This window comes from Zootoca vivipara, chromosome 11, assembly GCF_963506605.1.
Source record: "Zootoca vivipara chromosome 11, rZooViv1.1, whole genome shotgun sequence".
NCBI lineage: Eukaryota > Metazoa > Chordata > Lepidosauria > Squamata > Lacertidae > Zootoca > Zootoca vivipara.
Window position 1 is genome coordinate 44,829,691 of NC_083286.1, and position 17,121 is coordinate 44,846,811.

The 17,121-nt window shown below is 45.4% G+C and overlaps 1 protein-coding gene across 1 annotated transcript; it reads right to left on the minus strand.

Moving 5' to 3' along the window:
• Nucleotides 1-82: 82 nt before the first annotated feature.
• On the minus strand, nt 83-12,611 carry NIM1K (NIM1 serine/threonine protein kinase). The gene is made up of 3 exons (XM_035100392.2): nt 10,748-12,611; nt 3,600-3,868; nt 83-2,850 (listed from the first exon to the last, which is right to left on the minus strand). The coding sequence occupies exons 1-3, from the start codon at nt 11,034-11,036 to the stop codon at nt 2,101-2,103; spliced, it is 1,308 nt and encodes a 435-aa protein (XP_034956283.1). The 5' UTR covers nt 11,037-12,611; the 3' UTR covers nt 83-2,100.
• Nucleotides 12,612-17,121: the final 4,510 nt, after the last annotated feature.

The window sequence follows — 17,121 nt, forward strand, 5'->3', positions numbered from 1 at the left end:
TGCTCTTGGTGGCTACTTAGAAATAGTTGGAAAGTTAATTCCTTTTGAACCTCTTGTATGTAATCTTTTATAAAGGTTGCTTAAGAGCAGGCTTCGCCATACTCTGCTTCTACAAAAATGCAAAGAGCTTGTCAAAAGCTCAGCCCAAGAGCCGTGATTTGATCCTGAACTTTTTGCTCCTTGCGATTGTTTTAGGTGTGTGGTGGGGTTGTTCTGCAAGCTGTAGCTCTGAGGTCATGTATAAATAGCTTCATATTCCAAGCATATTTAAAACTCCATTTCACTTCTGCAAGGAATACTCAAAAGGCTGCAATCCTCAAAGCACTTACCTTAGAATAGGCATGCACAACTTGTGACCCATTGAGTGGAACACTGCTCACCAGCTATGTATGATGGCTTGCCGGGCGCTTGCTAAAATTGACCAGTGTTGGCTGCCTGCCAGAGACTTGGGGAAAAACGGTATGTGTTGAGAACCTGGCTGGGCATATACAGGGCTTGTGAGGGGTTGCCTTTGGCCTGCAAGTTGTTCTGCTCTAGAACGGTCCTGTTTATTATAATCATACACTTGCTGTAGTGTAAGTGCTTTGGCCATTGCAAGTATATTGGGTGGGCCTAGATGAACTGGAAGCAAAGGGAAAGTCAGCTCCTGGCTTGTAAAATACATTGTGTTTACACTAAACTTACACAATTTGTCCTGTTTTTATTTTGCTTTGGAATACTTCTGAACTAATGCATACTATGCTAAGTTACAAGATGCAGTGTTCTGGGGCTCTGTAGTTTGTTTGTTTTAAGCAAATTACTTGGGTTTGATATGGCTTGTTGGGAAAAAAACAGTTTGATTTACACCACTTTTTTCTCCATTTGTGCTAAGTGCTGTGGCTATATAAAAACAAAGGAGAGGATCCCAAGCTTGGTTTTGTTCACAGGCTGGCTATGTATCAAGTCCATTGCAGGCAATGGACAGGCTAAGAACACAGCACCAAATCTAACATTTATAAACCTCAAACGCAATGAAGCAGATGCCTTGCAAAATAAACACTGAGCTATCTGAACTGCCCATGTTGGTGTAGTTATGCTTTGTATCCAAACCAAGGAGGATGAACTGTGGCTGCCCAGAGGGCAGATCTGATTAAGCAGATGAGTTGTCAGTGGCCTCCACATTCAAGACTTACCCTGCTGGAGTTAGAAGGGAACAGGGTGAACCTCAATATTTCCTGCACTGCAGGGGGGTTGGACTTAGATGTCCCTTCCAACTCTATAATTGTACAATTTCTCTTTAGGAGTCATTGCTGAACCTTAAAAAAGCAAAAGCAAAGATCACAATGTTACACACATGGGAGGAGGAGAAAAACAGTGGGTAAAATATTTATGAGTGCTATTCAGTAAGTGCCTGCAGATGTGTATTTTCAGGACCTGCCCTCTTCCTGTGACAGAAAATTGCTTTAACTGTTATTAATGCTGAAATTTAAAGAGTTGTAACTTATCCTGGGACCTGCTAGTGAAGGGCAGGTAATAAATTTAATAATAGTGTTAACTATTATCATTACTTATAATCCGAACATAACTAGGGAGACCTTCCAAAGGATTCCCACACTCCTCAATGCATGTGAGGCAGGGCTGGAAGCAAGAGTTCACCTATATTAACAGACCTTAACATGCTGTCTAAACTCACCCAAGTGAAATGCAGTGTTAGTTCCAGACAGCAGCCTGAGCCACAATTCTAAGCATGTTTACTCAGAAGTCCCACTGGGACTTGCTGCATGATAACTATACTTAAAATTGTTCATCTACTTGGGAGTGGGAATAAACCCCCACTAAGTACAATGTGACTTTAAACATATAATGGAATTGCACTGCACAGTTATCATTTATCCTGATTTTACAGGCCAATTCCTTGCAGCTGAGCTTAAAAACTCAACAGCCCTCAAATAATATACTTTACTAGTTTACTTTTGGATATGTATCTTACATGAGGAATTTTAAGGCATCATTTTTTATTTTTTAAATTCAAAATTACAAAAACGCTAAGAACAAGAGCTGACTCGTAGCAGACAAAGAGGTGTCGGCAAAGTTTGCCAAACACCAAGACAGCTGCATTTTTTATAAAATCAAACAGAGCTTAGATGAGTGTTTGAGGCCGCGATAGGTAGACTGCTCTTTCTTCGACTCTTGCTTCCTGAATTCTGGTTGGCTGATTATATGAACCGCTTCCACGGCCCTTTTCTTTTGCACCCTGTGCAAAATAATTCGGTAGATCCCAGTTACTGAGCTTTGGGAATCTCTCCTGTGGTTATTCTGAATATGCTCCTCTGTGACCCCCAAATTGTTCAAGATTTTTTTCACTTCGGCGTCTTCCTCTCCGAGTGTTCCACTCCCCGACAAGTACTTTGGATCCAGTTTGAAAGGTTCCAGGGGCTTCGGATACTCCACTCCTTTCATCCATTCGCTGTTCATAATGTACTCAATGGAATAGCGTTCTGACGGTACTGGCTGCAGGATTCCCCGAATCAGCTTCTGGCAAGGTTCCGAGAGGAACGGCGGCAGGACATACATCCCCTCGAGAATAGTCTTCTTTAGTTTGCCCACTGTGTCTGCTCGAAAGGGCATCATCCCAGTCGTCATAAAATACAGAAGAATTCCAAGTGCCCAGATATCCACATATGCCCCAACGTAGCTTTCGTCCCTGAAGAGCTCTGGGGCAGCGTAAGGAGGGGAGCCGCAGAAAGTGTTCAGTGTTTCCTCTTTCTTACTTATCGTGCTGAATCCAAAATCCCCCACTTTCACACAGGTGTTACTGGTGTAAAATACGTTTTCAGCTTTCAGGTCCCGGTGAATTATGTTGCTCTCATGCTGCAGAACAAAGAATAAAAATTAACGTTCAGCTTTCATAAATGTTTTCCACTGTGCTGCAAATGCGAACATGGAAGTCTTTTGAAATAAGAACAATTAGTCTTTTAGAAGTGAAGTATATTTTAGCTAGTCTTTTGTACAAAACCACCAGCAGGGCTGTAGCCGCAGGAAGGCAAACGAAGATATGGGCCACTGAAAGCTATTCCAAGCCCCTCCCTGAATGTTTTAGCTTTCATTTAACCCTTCTTCCCTTGTCCCCCACATCCTAGTAATTTTCTAGCCATTTTGTTTGTGGAGATGTGCAGAAAAGAACACAGGCAGCATTCTGCCCAGTTGCCCTCTAAATGTTAATACAATTAAGCTGTTAAGAGCTGTTTATCAAGCTACCTGTGTGTTCTTCCTATTCTGTAATGAATCTCCACCCACATAGGATCCTCATCACAATATTTCTGGCTATAGGCCTGAAAAATCAGAGCTGTTAAATAGCCCGTGAACACATTACAGCAGAGCTTGCACAGACACTCCCATGGTGGCCATGTCGTACCTCAAGCTACAGAAAAGCACCCAAAGCAAATGTTTGTTCATACACAGGCACACTAAGCTGGAGCCACTGGCCATGTGGACATAATATTCTTTTATTGCTCCTAACAAAGACTGATGGATATCTCAAACTAATCCTGCTTCTCTTTAAAACGGGACACACACAGGGAAATGCAGAGCTGCTGAAGGGACCAAAATAATGAACTTACCATGTGTTTAAGAGCAGACACAATCTGAGAGAAGATGTGCTTACTCTCCACTTCCAATAATTTCCCCTCCGTCGTGATTTTCGCAAATAGCTCCCCTCCACTGGCATATTCCATCACCAGGTGCAGCTTGGAGAGTGTTTCCATGACCTCATAAAGCCTGATGATGTTTGGGTGCTGCAGCTTCTCCATGCTGGAAATCTCACGGGAGAGTAATCTCTGCGTCTTCTGGTCTAATTTCGTCTTGTCCAAAATCTTAATGGCTACCTTTTCTGGAATGACAGTGGTATGATTTCATAGGGTTAGTAAGGGCAGCTGATACCATGCTTAAGAAAGAAAAGTCATATGAACAGCCTTGATCCAGCAAGCTCAAGACTATCTGTTGCAACTTGCAGGAGATCGTCGGAGCCTCAGGCAGTTGGCCTTCCCATCGAGCTACCTAAGATCCATTTAACTGGAAATAGCACAAGCTAAAACTGGGACTTGAGGTGGAAGGTTCTGCTTTGCCACTGAGCTATGTCCCCTCCCTCTGCTACATCTTGTATACATCTTAAAACAAAATTCCCTTAACAGTTGGCATGGATGTAATGTGTAAAGGTAAAGGGACCCCTGACCATTAGGTCCAGTCGTGACCGACTCTGGGGTTGCGCGCTCATCTCGCATTATTGGCCGAGGGAGCCGGCGTACAGCTTCCAGGTCATGTGGCCAGTATGACAAAGCCGCTTCTGAAGAACCAGAGCAGCACATGGAAACGCCGTTTACCTTCCCGCTGTAGCGGTTCCTATTTATCTACTTGCATTTTGACGTGCTTTCGAACTGCTAGGTTGGCAGGAGCTGGGACCAAGCAACGGGAGCTCACCCCGTCACAGGGATTCGAACCGCCGACCTTCTGATCAGCAAGTCCTAGGCTCAGTGGTTTAACCACAGCGCCACCAGGGTCCCTCAGGATGTAATGTACTCACCTATTAAAAGAGGAGGAACATAGGCAGCTGTTTTGTTATTGCACAGCACCCTGGGTTCTGTTTGGATGAAGGGTGCTTTAGAAATGTTTATAATAAATAGAAGTATACTGGGTCAGCACAGTTGTCCATCTAGCCCAGTAAATTAACTGGCAGCAGGTCTTCAGTGCCCAAGGGATGTTCACATTACCACATTACATTCACATGCAGTGAAGTGGTTTGTGCCCCTGGTGCCAGGCAGATTAGGTTTCTTCCATGCTCAGTTAGGGGCTTGTCCTTTTTGACTTGCCCTTTCCCCTTTGCCCCACTCCTTTCCCCCAGGAAAACCCGCTCTTTAGCTCCAAATCTGAGCAAATGTTAATCCGGAGAAAACCTGAATTGCTACGATTGAGCGCTAAAGAGCAGTTCCCCCCAGGCGTTGTGAGGACTGGTGTGAGAAATTTACTCATACTAACGAGGCTTTGAAACTGAAACTTTGCTCAATATGACAAGAACCACACAAAGCAGCCATCAAATCCTCTAGCAGGCCTTAGACTCCACATATGCACAACTGTAAGGACCCAGGTGGCGCTGTGGTTAAACCACTGAGCCTAGGGCTTGCTGATCAGAAGGTCGGCGGTTCGAATCCCTGTGACGGGGTGAGCTCCCGTTGCTTGGTCCCAGCTCCTGCCAACCTAGCAGTTCGAAAGCACGTCAAAATGCAAGTAGATAAATAGGAACCGCTACAGCGGGAAGGTAAACGGCGTTTCCATGTGCTGCTCTGGTTTGCCAGAAGCGGCTTTGTCATGCTGGCCACATGACCTGGAAGCTATACGCCGGCTCCCTCGGCCAATAATGCGAGATGAGCGCGCAACCCCAGAGTCGGTCACGACTGGACCTAATGGTCAGGGGTCCCTTTATGCACAACTGTAAGGGACCCTAAGCAGCCTCTCTGCATCACAGGCCAAAAGGGATCTGCATTCCACTATTTGTTTTATTTTTTTGCTGTGATGAGGCAGCTGTATTTAAAACATGACTTAATACAATAATAAAGGAACTTGAACTGAATATAGAATCCACATTGTTTGTAACAGAACTGAGCTGTGTTGTGTTGTTTTCCTGATCCACACCAGTCATTAAATCAACCTTAGCCAGCCCAGACTACCATTCCTATCTGTACAATTACGCTGTTTCAGCCCCAAATATCTGGAGGGCGCTAGGTTGGCGAAGGCTGTATTCAGCTCTACTGATGCTGCAACCCAACACACACTTACTGGCGAGCAAGACCCACTGACCCCGCATTGCGAACCAGGTTTCCACTGCAGCAAACACGATCACTGTTGCAAATGAAACAGAATACAACCCGTTTCCGAGAGACCCTAAGTATCTTCACCCCACAAGAGAGACAGCGCCACACACACACACCCCACCTCTCCCAAGGAGCTCAGGGTAGAACATATGGAGGTTATTCCCCTCCAATAAACAATAAAACAGCAACACAAAATTATTAAATATCCCCAAAGTGCAATAACTGTTAAGAAAGCGCTCAAAGGCACTGCAAGGGGTTTCTTGTGTCTTGTAAATTTAAAACACGATTCTCAACACAAACCACAGAAGAGGAAAAACAAAGACCAAGCAACACAGTGGGAAACAAAAGGCCTCTTCTCATTCAGGGTACTTTTCAAGCACAATATTTACAGAAAAAAGAGGGTAGGAGTAGAGATGTAAAATTTCTGGAAATTTTGAAGCTCTGAAAAAAACAACCGGTTTTTTTCGGGGGGAAACGGAAATTTTCAGAAAAATTGAAAAAAAATGCTACATTAGCACTTCTTTTTTTTTTCCAGATTGAAAGTCATTCTGTTACTTTAGAAACATAAAACATAACTATGGATAATTTTAATGGGCATAAAATTATCACAACTAGCAAATAAAAATATAGTGTATCCAAACAGGGACTGAAATTTAACTTGTCATTCATCACTGTTTGCTATGCAACATGCTTACTCCACCTCCCATGTTTTGCCCATGAGACCTTATGTATTTCCTCACACTGATGTGTGTGGTCTGCTAACCACTTTAGCTACTACTATATGCTTAAATTAGTTTATTTCATGTTTTAAATACTGTTTTACAGCATTTAATGTTTAAAATATTTTCATTTCTTTTTTTCTTTCATAACACTTCTCTGATTGCCACAACAACACATATACTTTAAGGCCCTTTTTGTTGCTCTATATTTTCTTCCAGTGCTTTGAGGCCTAGTGAAGAGGAACAGAACCAATGCATACCACAGGTATGCAAAAACAAAACTGAAACCTTTTTCTTTTCTGGTGACAACAGCACCTCCTAAAGGAAGAAATGTATCTTGTTCTTGCATTGGAAGGTTCAGTTTGTAACCTAGGACTTGCTTGTCCTCACAGAAATTAGAATAATCTGATACCATACATATTTTTAAAAAATGATTTATAAAATATTTGAACCCCTTATCTTAAAATATTTTATTCATCATGTTAAAATAAAACATTCCATAATCTATTTTTTTTATTTTTTCCAATTTTCCGGGGGGAAAGGCGTCAGGAAAAAAACGGGGGGGGGGGATAGGGTTTTTCCGGGGGATTTCCGGGCCTTCACATCTCTAGGAAGAAAAAATGTTTCAATGCTAGACAAGACCAAAAGAAGTAACAAATCAGATTTTGCACTTCATCCATGGCCCAGATCTTCCCTCACCACATTTTGCTTCTGCAGCCTTGGTTCTGCACTTTGTTTCAAAGTTTAGGGAGGAGAGATCAGGTCATCCTGAGAATCCAGCTAGCCAGACACTTTTAGAAGGAAAGGTTGCTATAACCTTGTCTGTGCCATCAGTGACAAGAGTCTCTCTAATCCTAGCTGCTGATGCAACCGTTTGAAACACAGCTTGCAATTGGCACGCCAGGAATAGGAGCCAAATACTAGGATGTTCTTTTGTTGCACATGCAGGAACACCGAATTCAGGCACACACATGAGTGGAGCTTCAGTTTTTGAAGCTCGGTTTTTGAGCAGAGAGATGCAGGATTCCCTCTTATTACTATTATTTGTTAAATTAGCATGCCACCCTTCATCCAAAGATCACAGGGCAGTTTACTACATAAAAATACAAACTGAGAACACGAAATGTGTAATAAAACAAGAACAAAAGCAAACCAATAACCCCTCCCCTGCCACAAACATCTAAAAAACCACAGAATGTTAATCAGCCAAAGCCTTGGATATAAAGAAACGTTTTTGCCTGGCGCCTAAAGATATGTAACAAAAAGCGTCAGGCAAGCATCCCTGGGGGAAAGCATTCCACAAATGGGGAGCCACTGCAGAAAAGGCCCGTTCTCATGTTGCCACCCTCCAGAACACCCGTGGGGCCTCAGGTGATAATTGCAGGGTGTGGATCGGTTCATATGGGGAGAGGTGGTCTTTGAGGTATTGCAGTCCCGAGCTTTATAGATCAAAACCAGCACTTTGAATTGGGCCCGGAAACTTGTTGGCAACCAGTGTAATACCCTCAAACCAACCGCACCAGCTGAAGTTTCCGAACGATCTTCAGAGGCAGCCCTACATATAACACACATTGCAGTAATCTAACATAGAGGTTACTAGAGCACAGACAACATAAATTAGTCTATCCCTGTCCAGATGGGGGCACAGCTGGGCCACCAGCAGAAACTGATGGAAGGCACTCATTGCCACTGAGGCCACCTGACCCTCAAGCAACAGCAAAAGATCCAGAAGTATCTCCAAGCTGCATACCTGCCATCAAGATCAGGCAACCTCCCATCCATATGGTCTAGAGAACCATTCACTAACAGTGTCTCAATCTAATCTGGATTGAGCTTCAGTTTGTTGGCTCTCAGTCCATTACCAAGGCAAGACAACGGTCCAGCACATCCACGGCTACACCTTCAGGTGTAAAGAAGAAGCAGAGCTGTGTGTCATCAGCATATTACTGACAACATACTCCAAAGCTCCGGATGACCCACTTGGTGGTTTCATGCACTACTGTATGATTATCTTGGAAGGATAACAAATCATCTGAAACCCCAAGAAACCAGAACTGAAAGACACACTCTCTCGAGTAGCCCGTTGGAAGTTATTAACTGTATTACTTACAGGACTGAAGTCTATACAGTCGTACCTTGGATCTCGAATGCCCTGGAACTCAGATGTTTTGGCTCCCAAACTCCGCAAACCCGGAAGTGATTGTTCCGGTTTGCAAGCATTCTTTTGGAGCCAGAACATCGGATGGGGCTTCTGATTGGCTGCAGGAGCTTCCTGCAGCCAATCGGAAGCCGGGATTTGGTTTCCGAACGTTTTGGAAGTCGAACGGACTTCCGGAACGGATTCTGTTCGACTTCCAAGGTACGGCTGTACCAGCAAATACTTTATCCTATTTCCAACAGGACAACAGGCTGCAAACCTCAGCGTTCCTTTCACCAGGTAAGTTTCCCCTGTATAGCCTACCGTTGTAACTGCTTACACTGCAGAGTTAGTTCACACACCCACACCCCGCTCTGCTCCTAAGAAATAATACTGCAATAATTACAAGTTCATTTAATTATAATTCAGCAATTGAGCTGGAATTTCCATCACTACGTTCTTCAGCTGGGAACACCTCAGCTCCCGTTTTGAAATGCTCAAGTGCTCTCTTTAATCCTTGCTGTATAAAGCACACCTACACTCTTCCTTCTGTTGCCATTGCCCCATGAATCCAGTCCCCAGGAGGTGAAGGTCTGGGTCCACGGGGTGGGAGGGGGGAGGGGGGGTTTCAATTAATCTGATGTGAACAAGGAGAGACTTTCTAACCTCTACAGCAGGCATGTCAAACCTGCGGCCCTCCAGATGTTTTGGACTACAATTCCCATCTTCCCCAACCACTGGTCCTGCTAGCTAGGGATCATGGGAGTTGTAGGCCAAAACATCTGGAGGGCCGCAGGTTTGACATGCCTGCTCTACAGGCACACAAGCGTGGTATCAGCAGGAATTGCAAATGCAGAGAAAGTGACACATACATGGGCAAAAATCTAAAATGCTAAAGACTTCAGTGTGACTTAAACTCAGCAGGGGAGGTAACATACAACAGAGTCAGAAGACCCCTGAGTCATAGAGATGGAGGGGACATGTGGCCTTCCAGACGTCCTTGTTGGACTCGTGACTCCCATCATCCCCAGTCACCATGGCCGGTGGTCAGGGAATGATGGGAGTTGTAGTCCAAAAACAGCATCTGAAAGGCCACAGGTTTCCCACCCAGATTTATAGTGCCATCAGCAAGTGGTACTCATTTCTATAATGCTTGGCCTGTGATCTAGAAATGGAAAGAAAGGTGGTTAGTGGGAGCAGTGGGGATGGGATTTGTGTATGCAGGAGAGAATGAATGCATGATGAAGGGGAAAGAAAGGGGGACAGGAGGGCTGTTCTGACCCACTTCTGGCTTCAGCCCTGCCCACTTTGGGCTCTGCCCTTGTCCACCACCAGCTTAAAGCTCCTAATTTCTCCCACCCTCCCACCTAGAAAAAATTGGCATAAACTTCTAAAGAGGCTGCCCAGTCCTGTTCTAAAATAACCAACGCTCCTTGGCATCGTTATGAATACTGAATAGAACAGTCATTCTTGACAAAAACGACATGTCCTGGAAAACAGGTAGGGGAGTAGGAGGAGGGGAAGCCTCCCATCTTGGCTGTTCTCTGTCCCAAGAGGGTGTTCAGAAGCACGCTCAAAAGCACAGCGAACTCACTTTAACTCTCTGACCTTGGCATGCGAGGCAGCTGGTAGACGAGCATGAACAAGCAGAGACCAGCTCAGGACATTGCCTTCAATGCTTACGCAAGGGGTGCCATATTGCATTGTGCATCCACCCACTGCCCCACTTAGTATCTGTTCTATGGGTGCTTCCAGACAGGAGCTGAATTTGCAAACCGATCAATGAGATGTTGCGAACAGGTTGCGTTAAAAAAAAAACTCTTACTGGATTTTCCTTGGAAAAGGGTAAATCTGGATGAAACTGGAAGGGAGGGGGAGAAAAATAGCCTGGCATTTGGATGCCAATGACACGTGGATGCTGTAGGAACGCCCTCCCCACAAAAAACCTTACATGTCACCCATCTGGAAACACCTTGTATGTATCTATCTATATATATATATCTACACAACCCCACACAACCGCTTGTTCCACACACCGCAGAGCCTACCTTTGGTCAGAGCATGGATTCCAAGCTTCACTTGGGAGAAGTTCCCACTCCCTATTTCCCCTCTGATGCGGTAAAACCCAATCCTCTTCCCCAGAGTTAACTCTTTAACCACCTTTTCATCCTGGGACATATCCAGAGTCAGTTTCTCCAAAGGCGTCAACCGGCGCTGCCTGCCCTGCTCGTCCTCTGCGTAGACCTCGCTCTTTGTATAGTCCTCCGCACTGTCTTCCCGATTCCATCTAACATATCGGTGGCTCCCTAGACCGCCATTCGCATATCCTGTGGTCATAGTCCAGGGGGCGATCACGTATCCATCTCCTTTAGTGAGCTGCTCTGCAGGAAGACCTCGGCGACACGGATGCAGACATGACAGAGCCCGTGACCATTTAAAACAAAAAGATAGAGAGAGCCCCAAGACATCGGGCTCAGCACTAAGTTTGACTCGCTGCGTTATCTTCCAGCAAATGCATCACTCCGTTTCCTCCAAATAAAACTTAGGAACCGAAGACCCAGCTTGTATCCACATTTAAGCAGCCACTTCAACGAGGGTCCCGAAGGGTCACAATCTGCAGGCTTAATGAAAGATTTGCAATTAAAGGTGTAAACTCTACATCACAAAAGCAAGGAGGGCTGTGCAAAATGCAAGGGCATCCTTTTCTCTCACACTCTGTCCAGGCATACAAACAAAGTGCTTGACTCAGCGTCTGCTGCTGTTCTTTTGAATATGTCCAGGTCCCTTTGAACAGCTGACCTCATCAGGCAGGAGATGATCAGATCCTCCCTCCTTGATTCAGGTCCCAGTTCAAGAGCCGAAAGCTGCAATTCTTTCATCGCTACATTATTTAGCCAGCAACACTTCTGGTCTGGCTTTGAAGTGTCGGGGCGCTTCCTCGGATCCCTGCTGCAAATGACACACCTGTGCTCTTTGGCTTTGCCATTGTTGGTAGAAGGCTGGCACTGGAGGTTGAAGGCAAAGGCTGTACGCTGGCAGAAAAGGAAGACAGGCGATGAAAACACCACCCTATCTTCAGTAGCACGGAAGTCACAGCGAAGGATTAACGAACCGCAGTCACTTCAACCCCTCCTTCTTTGAAGGCTTGAGGCTTCTCAAAGATGTAATGTGCTCCTAAGAGGAGGGAGGTGCAAAAGAATAAAAACCAGTTAAAGCCTTTGCTTAGTGGTTCCAAGCGTTCCCGCTGAGCAGTTGCTTTCTCCCTCTGCTGTTTTAGGAATTATCAATTGCATTCTGCACATTAGCACTACTCCAAGTAATCAGGGAACGTGCTCACTCTCTCCTGATTCCTCCTCTTAACCAGGCATCAAGAGGTTGCAAGGCTATCTGTGGATCATCAGCATCCCCCAGCCCATATCAGCAAGCGTCTGCTGGAGGAACAGAGCTGCTGTGCTCTCTTCCCTTTCACAAGGGCAGGGAAATAGCTTTACATAACCCATTAAATAATCCTTTCAGCAGCTCAGTCGCTTCTTCGTGAGATCCAGAGGTGTACAGAGCCTGGCCCTAGAAATCTTTCAGCTGTGCTTGCTTAACTTCTTAACTATCTTAGGGTCCCTATTTCCCCGACGCTTACCTACCGAGTTACAATTTCTGTGGCCTTGCGCCACGGCATCTTTCAAGCCTTGTTTCCAAAATACGCTCCTATTCCAGAGGTGGCTATAATCTGTGTCCCTCCAGTTGTTGCTGACCACAACACCCGCCAGCCACTGGTAGCATGGCCATGGATAATTAGAGTTGTAGTCCAGCAACATCTGGAGGGCCACAGATCATAACCAGTTCCTGCACCAGACCCAGGGCGAGGAATCTTTGGCCTGCCAGATGTTCCTGAGCATCAACTCCCAGCAGCCCCAGGAAGCAATGGCCAATGGCTAAGGGGTGTGTGGGAGTTGGGAGTTCAGCAACATCTGGATGGCCACAGGTCCCGTCTCTTGAGCATGACCTTTGCTCCTCCAGACCTACTGCTCATTTTTACTTGTTTGTTTGTCTGTAAATGAGCACCAAACCTTCTGCTTACTTGAAGAACTTCAACCACTCTCCCCTAACTCTGTTCTAGAATGTGTTCCCAGAACAGTTATATGGAGTGCCACCCATCTCTTTCCCTCTTTCTCTTCTTTCTAGCCTCTTCCTTTTTAATAGGGGCTTTAGTTTGGGGTTTATTTGTAAAAATGTGTTACCCTTAGGCATGGGCAACACTTGGCAGTTTAACCCTTAGCCATGTATGCTAATGTAACCTACTTAGTGTTGGATTTTTTGAATAGTCAAGTTACTTTAGAGCCGGTCTAATGTAAATACTGTCTGTTTAAGAGAAACAGGTGCCGGTGTTTCTGTTAATTGCTCACAGGCGTGGGCTCTGCTTCTTGTATATAAGGCTCTGTCAGAAAGTCTTCTGTATCTCTTAGTTAGATCTTTCAGTTTGATTCATCTCGAAGTAGATCACTCTCTCAGTTGTTCTCAGTTTAAGAGATTCCCAGTTGAATCTTAGTATGAGAGTTGCTTATTTATAAAGCTAGTTTGCTGTTAATTCTCGGGTAGTTTAATGGGAGTTATGTGGGAGTTTTGTGGGAGGTTTGGAATGGGTTGAAGGTTGGAATGTTGCTAAGAGAGAAAGCATTTATCTTTAGTTTAAAGTCTCTTTAGATTTAGTTTGTTTTTCAGTTAAAGAAACCCAACCGTTTTTTTTTTCATCTGCATACTTTTACAAGTGTGCAGCTAGTAAGGGGTTTCATATAAGGGAGATAATTCCCTACGCTCTTGGTGGTGTTTTCTTAGCCAGGTCAACTTCTGACTGCGTATACTCTGTGTGAAGCGTACTTTAAAGGGCCGCTGTAAAACTGGGATATATGATTTAGATTAAGCAAGTTTCAATACCCAGTTTTCTCCAATATTATTCTTATCATATATATATTATTTTCCACTACTTAGCTCATTGGGTGGGTTTCTCGGAGCAAAGCTAATATATTTGGCTATAGTAAATAGCACACCAGGAGACAATGTTATGAGCCCAGATCAATCCTACACATACAGTTAGCAAAGGTAACAGCAATGCAAAGATCTAAACAAAGCATGTTAAATATTCCACTGCAAAGACCAAGCAGCTCATCTAATGTTACCAAGAAGCTCAGATGAACTGCAATTCTGCATGGGGAAAAGGCCATAGCTCAGGGGCAGAACATCTGCTTTCGCATGCACAAGGCCCCAGGATCAATCCCTGGCATCTCCAGGCAAGGCTGAGCAGATCCCTTGCCTGAAACCCTGGAGAGCAGCTGCCAATCAGTGTGGATAATGCCGAGCTAGACAGCGCCGACTTCATATAAGGCAGCTTCCACATTTCCCAAGGTGAATGAAGTATTTATGTTGGCTTTTGTTCTGAGCAATGAGAGTGGTTCCACTGCAAGGAATTGGGAGAAAGCCACACTGGGTCAAACAAAGCATCTCTCGCAACAGTGGAAGCTCCAGTGATTCTTGTTAAATATCCTCTCCACAGTAGCTGTCTTGCTGCTCAAGAACCGATTTACAGAATGAACCTTTGGATTACATGAATGCAAAGAGCTAAATTAACTCCACAGAACCCTTGCCCTACCAAAGGCAAGCAGAGGTCCTTAGTTAAATCTGGGAGAGTAACAAATGAGGCATTTTCCAGAATGCTACTCCCACCGATAATGTCTCCACCTTGCTTCACGAGACACCTCAGCCACCTGCCTGAGAGTTTGGATTGGAAGAGACCCCTCCTAACCCCCCCTGTTATTCTTTGGTGTATCCAACACCTGTACTGTGACATGGGTCTCCAGACAACCTCTTTATTCACCATTCATCCTGAATTGTTCACACAAAACTTACACAGTGGTTCAAATAGATCTGGTCTTCACTGAGCATTCGTTCTTGTGTACAGGGCAATGACGTTTGACATTTGAGCAGATGTCCTCATTTGCTTTTGGGTGCTTGCATGCCTTCTGGTTAATATTTTTATCTACCCACACTTTATAGTGCATCTCCTTGTCACTTTCCTAACCACAAAAGGTCCGGGTTTTTTTTTTTAAAAAAAGAGGATTTGTTGCACTAGGGCAACAGAGCGCTTTAATCCACTTTCATTGTGCATAGATCTCTCCCGCAAAAATAATGGCAAGCCTGGAAGGCTCCTCATCTCCTGCAAAGGAAGCAATACTTCTTCTGTGTACACACACTGAAGGTTCATGTATATGGCTGTGTACAGATCATAGGAGCCAATTCCTAGGGGCTAAGCGCCTCCCATAAAATATTTGGGCACTGCCATTCAAATGGTATGGGGTGAGCCCTATCATGTGATCGATTATGCGGGACAGGGCTTACCTGCCCTCCCCAATATTTTATTCAAGTTTGCACCCCTGGTACGGAAGCACAAGCAGATCTGGAAACACTAGCAGATTTACCCTTGTGGAGTTTTGCAGAGAGACACACACACACTCTCTCTCACTCTCTTCAAATTGGGAACCATTTTCAGAACAGCAGCATCCAGACAGAAAATCCCCTGACTCAATCTCAACAGAACAGTCACTGCATGCGGACAAATACAATCAGCCTAAGTAAGGGCTTTAATCTGCGATCTGCTCCTCCCCCCCCCATCCCTGCTCCACTCCCAGGCTATGTAAGGCCTTCTATGACCGCATCATGTGTCCTGCCAATCCCACTATTGCTGCCTTTTATTTATGAAATTTGCCGCATCACTGTTAAGACTCTGAAACGCTCGGGACTCTAAGGTTTCTGACAAAGCAGCACCAGCTTTTCTATATATGTGGCAAAGGGGACAGAAATAGCAGAACCAGCTTAAAGGCAGTGCAGCTTAGGACAAGAGTGGCAGATGGATATAGCAGAGGAGGAGACGGTTCTGCCCGCCGGCACATTCATTATTCAGATTCTATTTTTGTGTTTCTTCTTCACCACTGATGTTAATCCCGCTGCACATGCCATGTGCAATTGTGGAAAAGGCGCATCATGGGCAGGGCAGCATTCGTTCTCACTGTTATGTAACCTGAGCTCCTAACAAAAAATTGTGCAGCAGTTTATTTGACAATGGCAACTTCTGAAACTGCAGGCCGTGCTGTGTGACTGAGATTTCAGACACAGCTCACCTCCTAAGGCGTTGTCTGCTGCATTGGTTTAAGATCTGAAGCAGGGAGACATGGGAAGCGGCCTCATATACAGCTCAGGATGAAGGCCTTGCCCAGCTGTGCCTGGAAGGGATTGAACCCGAGACCTTTTGCAAAAGCTCTGTCACTGAGCTACAAGTAAATCCCTTAACTGACTGCACCACAAGCTTGGCACATTATTCATGCCCTTTGACTTGTAGGGCTCCTGTTGTACGTTGCTGCTACTGTGCTGTCAAACTCATAGGCACTGAAGTTGTGGGGTTTTAAAAAAGGTAAAGGTAAAGGACCCCTGGGTGGTTAAGTCCAGTCAAAGGCGACTATGAGGTTGCGGCGCTCATCTCGCTTTCAAGGCTGAGGGAGCCGGCGTTTGTCCACAGGCAGCTTTCTGGGTCATGTGGCCAGCATGACTAAACTGCTTCTGGCGCAACGGAACACCCTGACGGAAACCAGAGCACATGGAGATGCTGTTTACCTTCCCGCCACAGTGGTACCTATTTATCTACCCACACTGGCATGCTTTCGAACTGCTAGGTTGGCAGGAGCTGGGACAGAGCAATGTGAGCTCACCCCATTTCGGGATTCAAACCGCTGACCTTCTGATTGGCAAGCCCAAGAGGCCCAGTGGTTTAGACCACAGCGCCACCCTTGTCCCTTCTTCATGCAGCACACAGCTAATCTGTGGAAGACACTCCCCGCAGGAGGCAGTGATGGCTACCAGCTTGGATGATTCTGAAACAGATTAGAGAATTTCACGGAGGATAAGGGTATCATTCAGGCCCGTGCAGAGCTTGTCTAATGAATGGGGTGGGAATCTTGTCCATGAGATGCACCACCTAATCTGATCTGAAGCGACACACTAGTAAGCAGTAGCGCAGGTCCAGAATTTACTATCGCAGCCTTGCAGTGCATACGGACAGGCATGGCCGTCTCGCCCATTATGTACCCAGTCAGCTGAGAGGTGCAGGGTATTCTTGACATGGCAGTGTACCGGTAAGTCCGGCAAGCCAATGGCAGCTCCCCCAGCCTGTTTAGCCCTCTGAGGCCTGGGGAAAGTATACCCAGCTGCCCCCACCTCTGCATGGGCCTCCCATCAATGGCTGCATGCTAGGCATAATGGTTATGCTCAGGCTCTGTCAAAGGCAGTAATGCTTCTAAATGCCCGTTGTTGGAAACTGCAGGAGGGGAGAGCGCACTCGAACTCAGGTCCTGCTTGCAGGTTCCTCACAGGCATCCGGTTG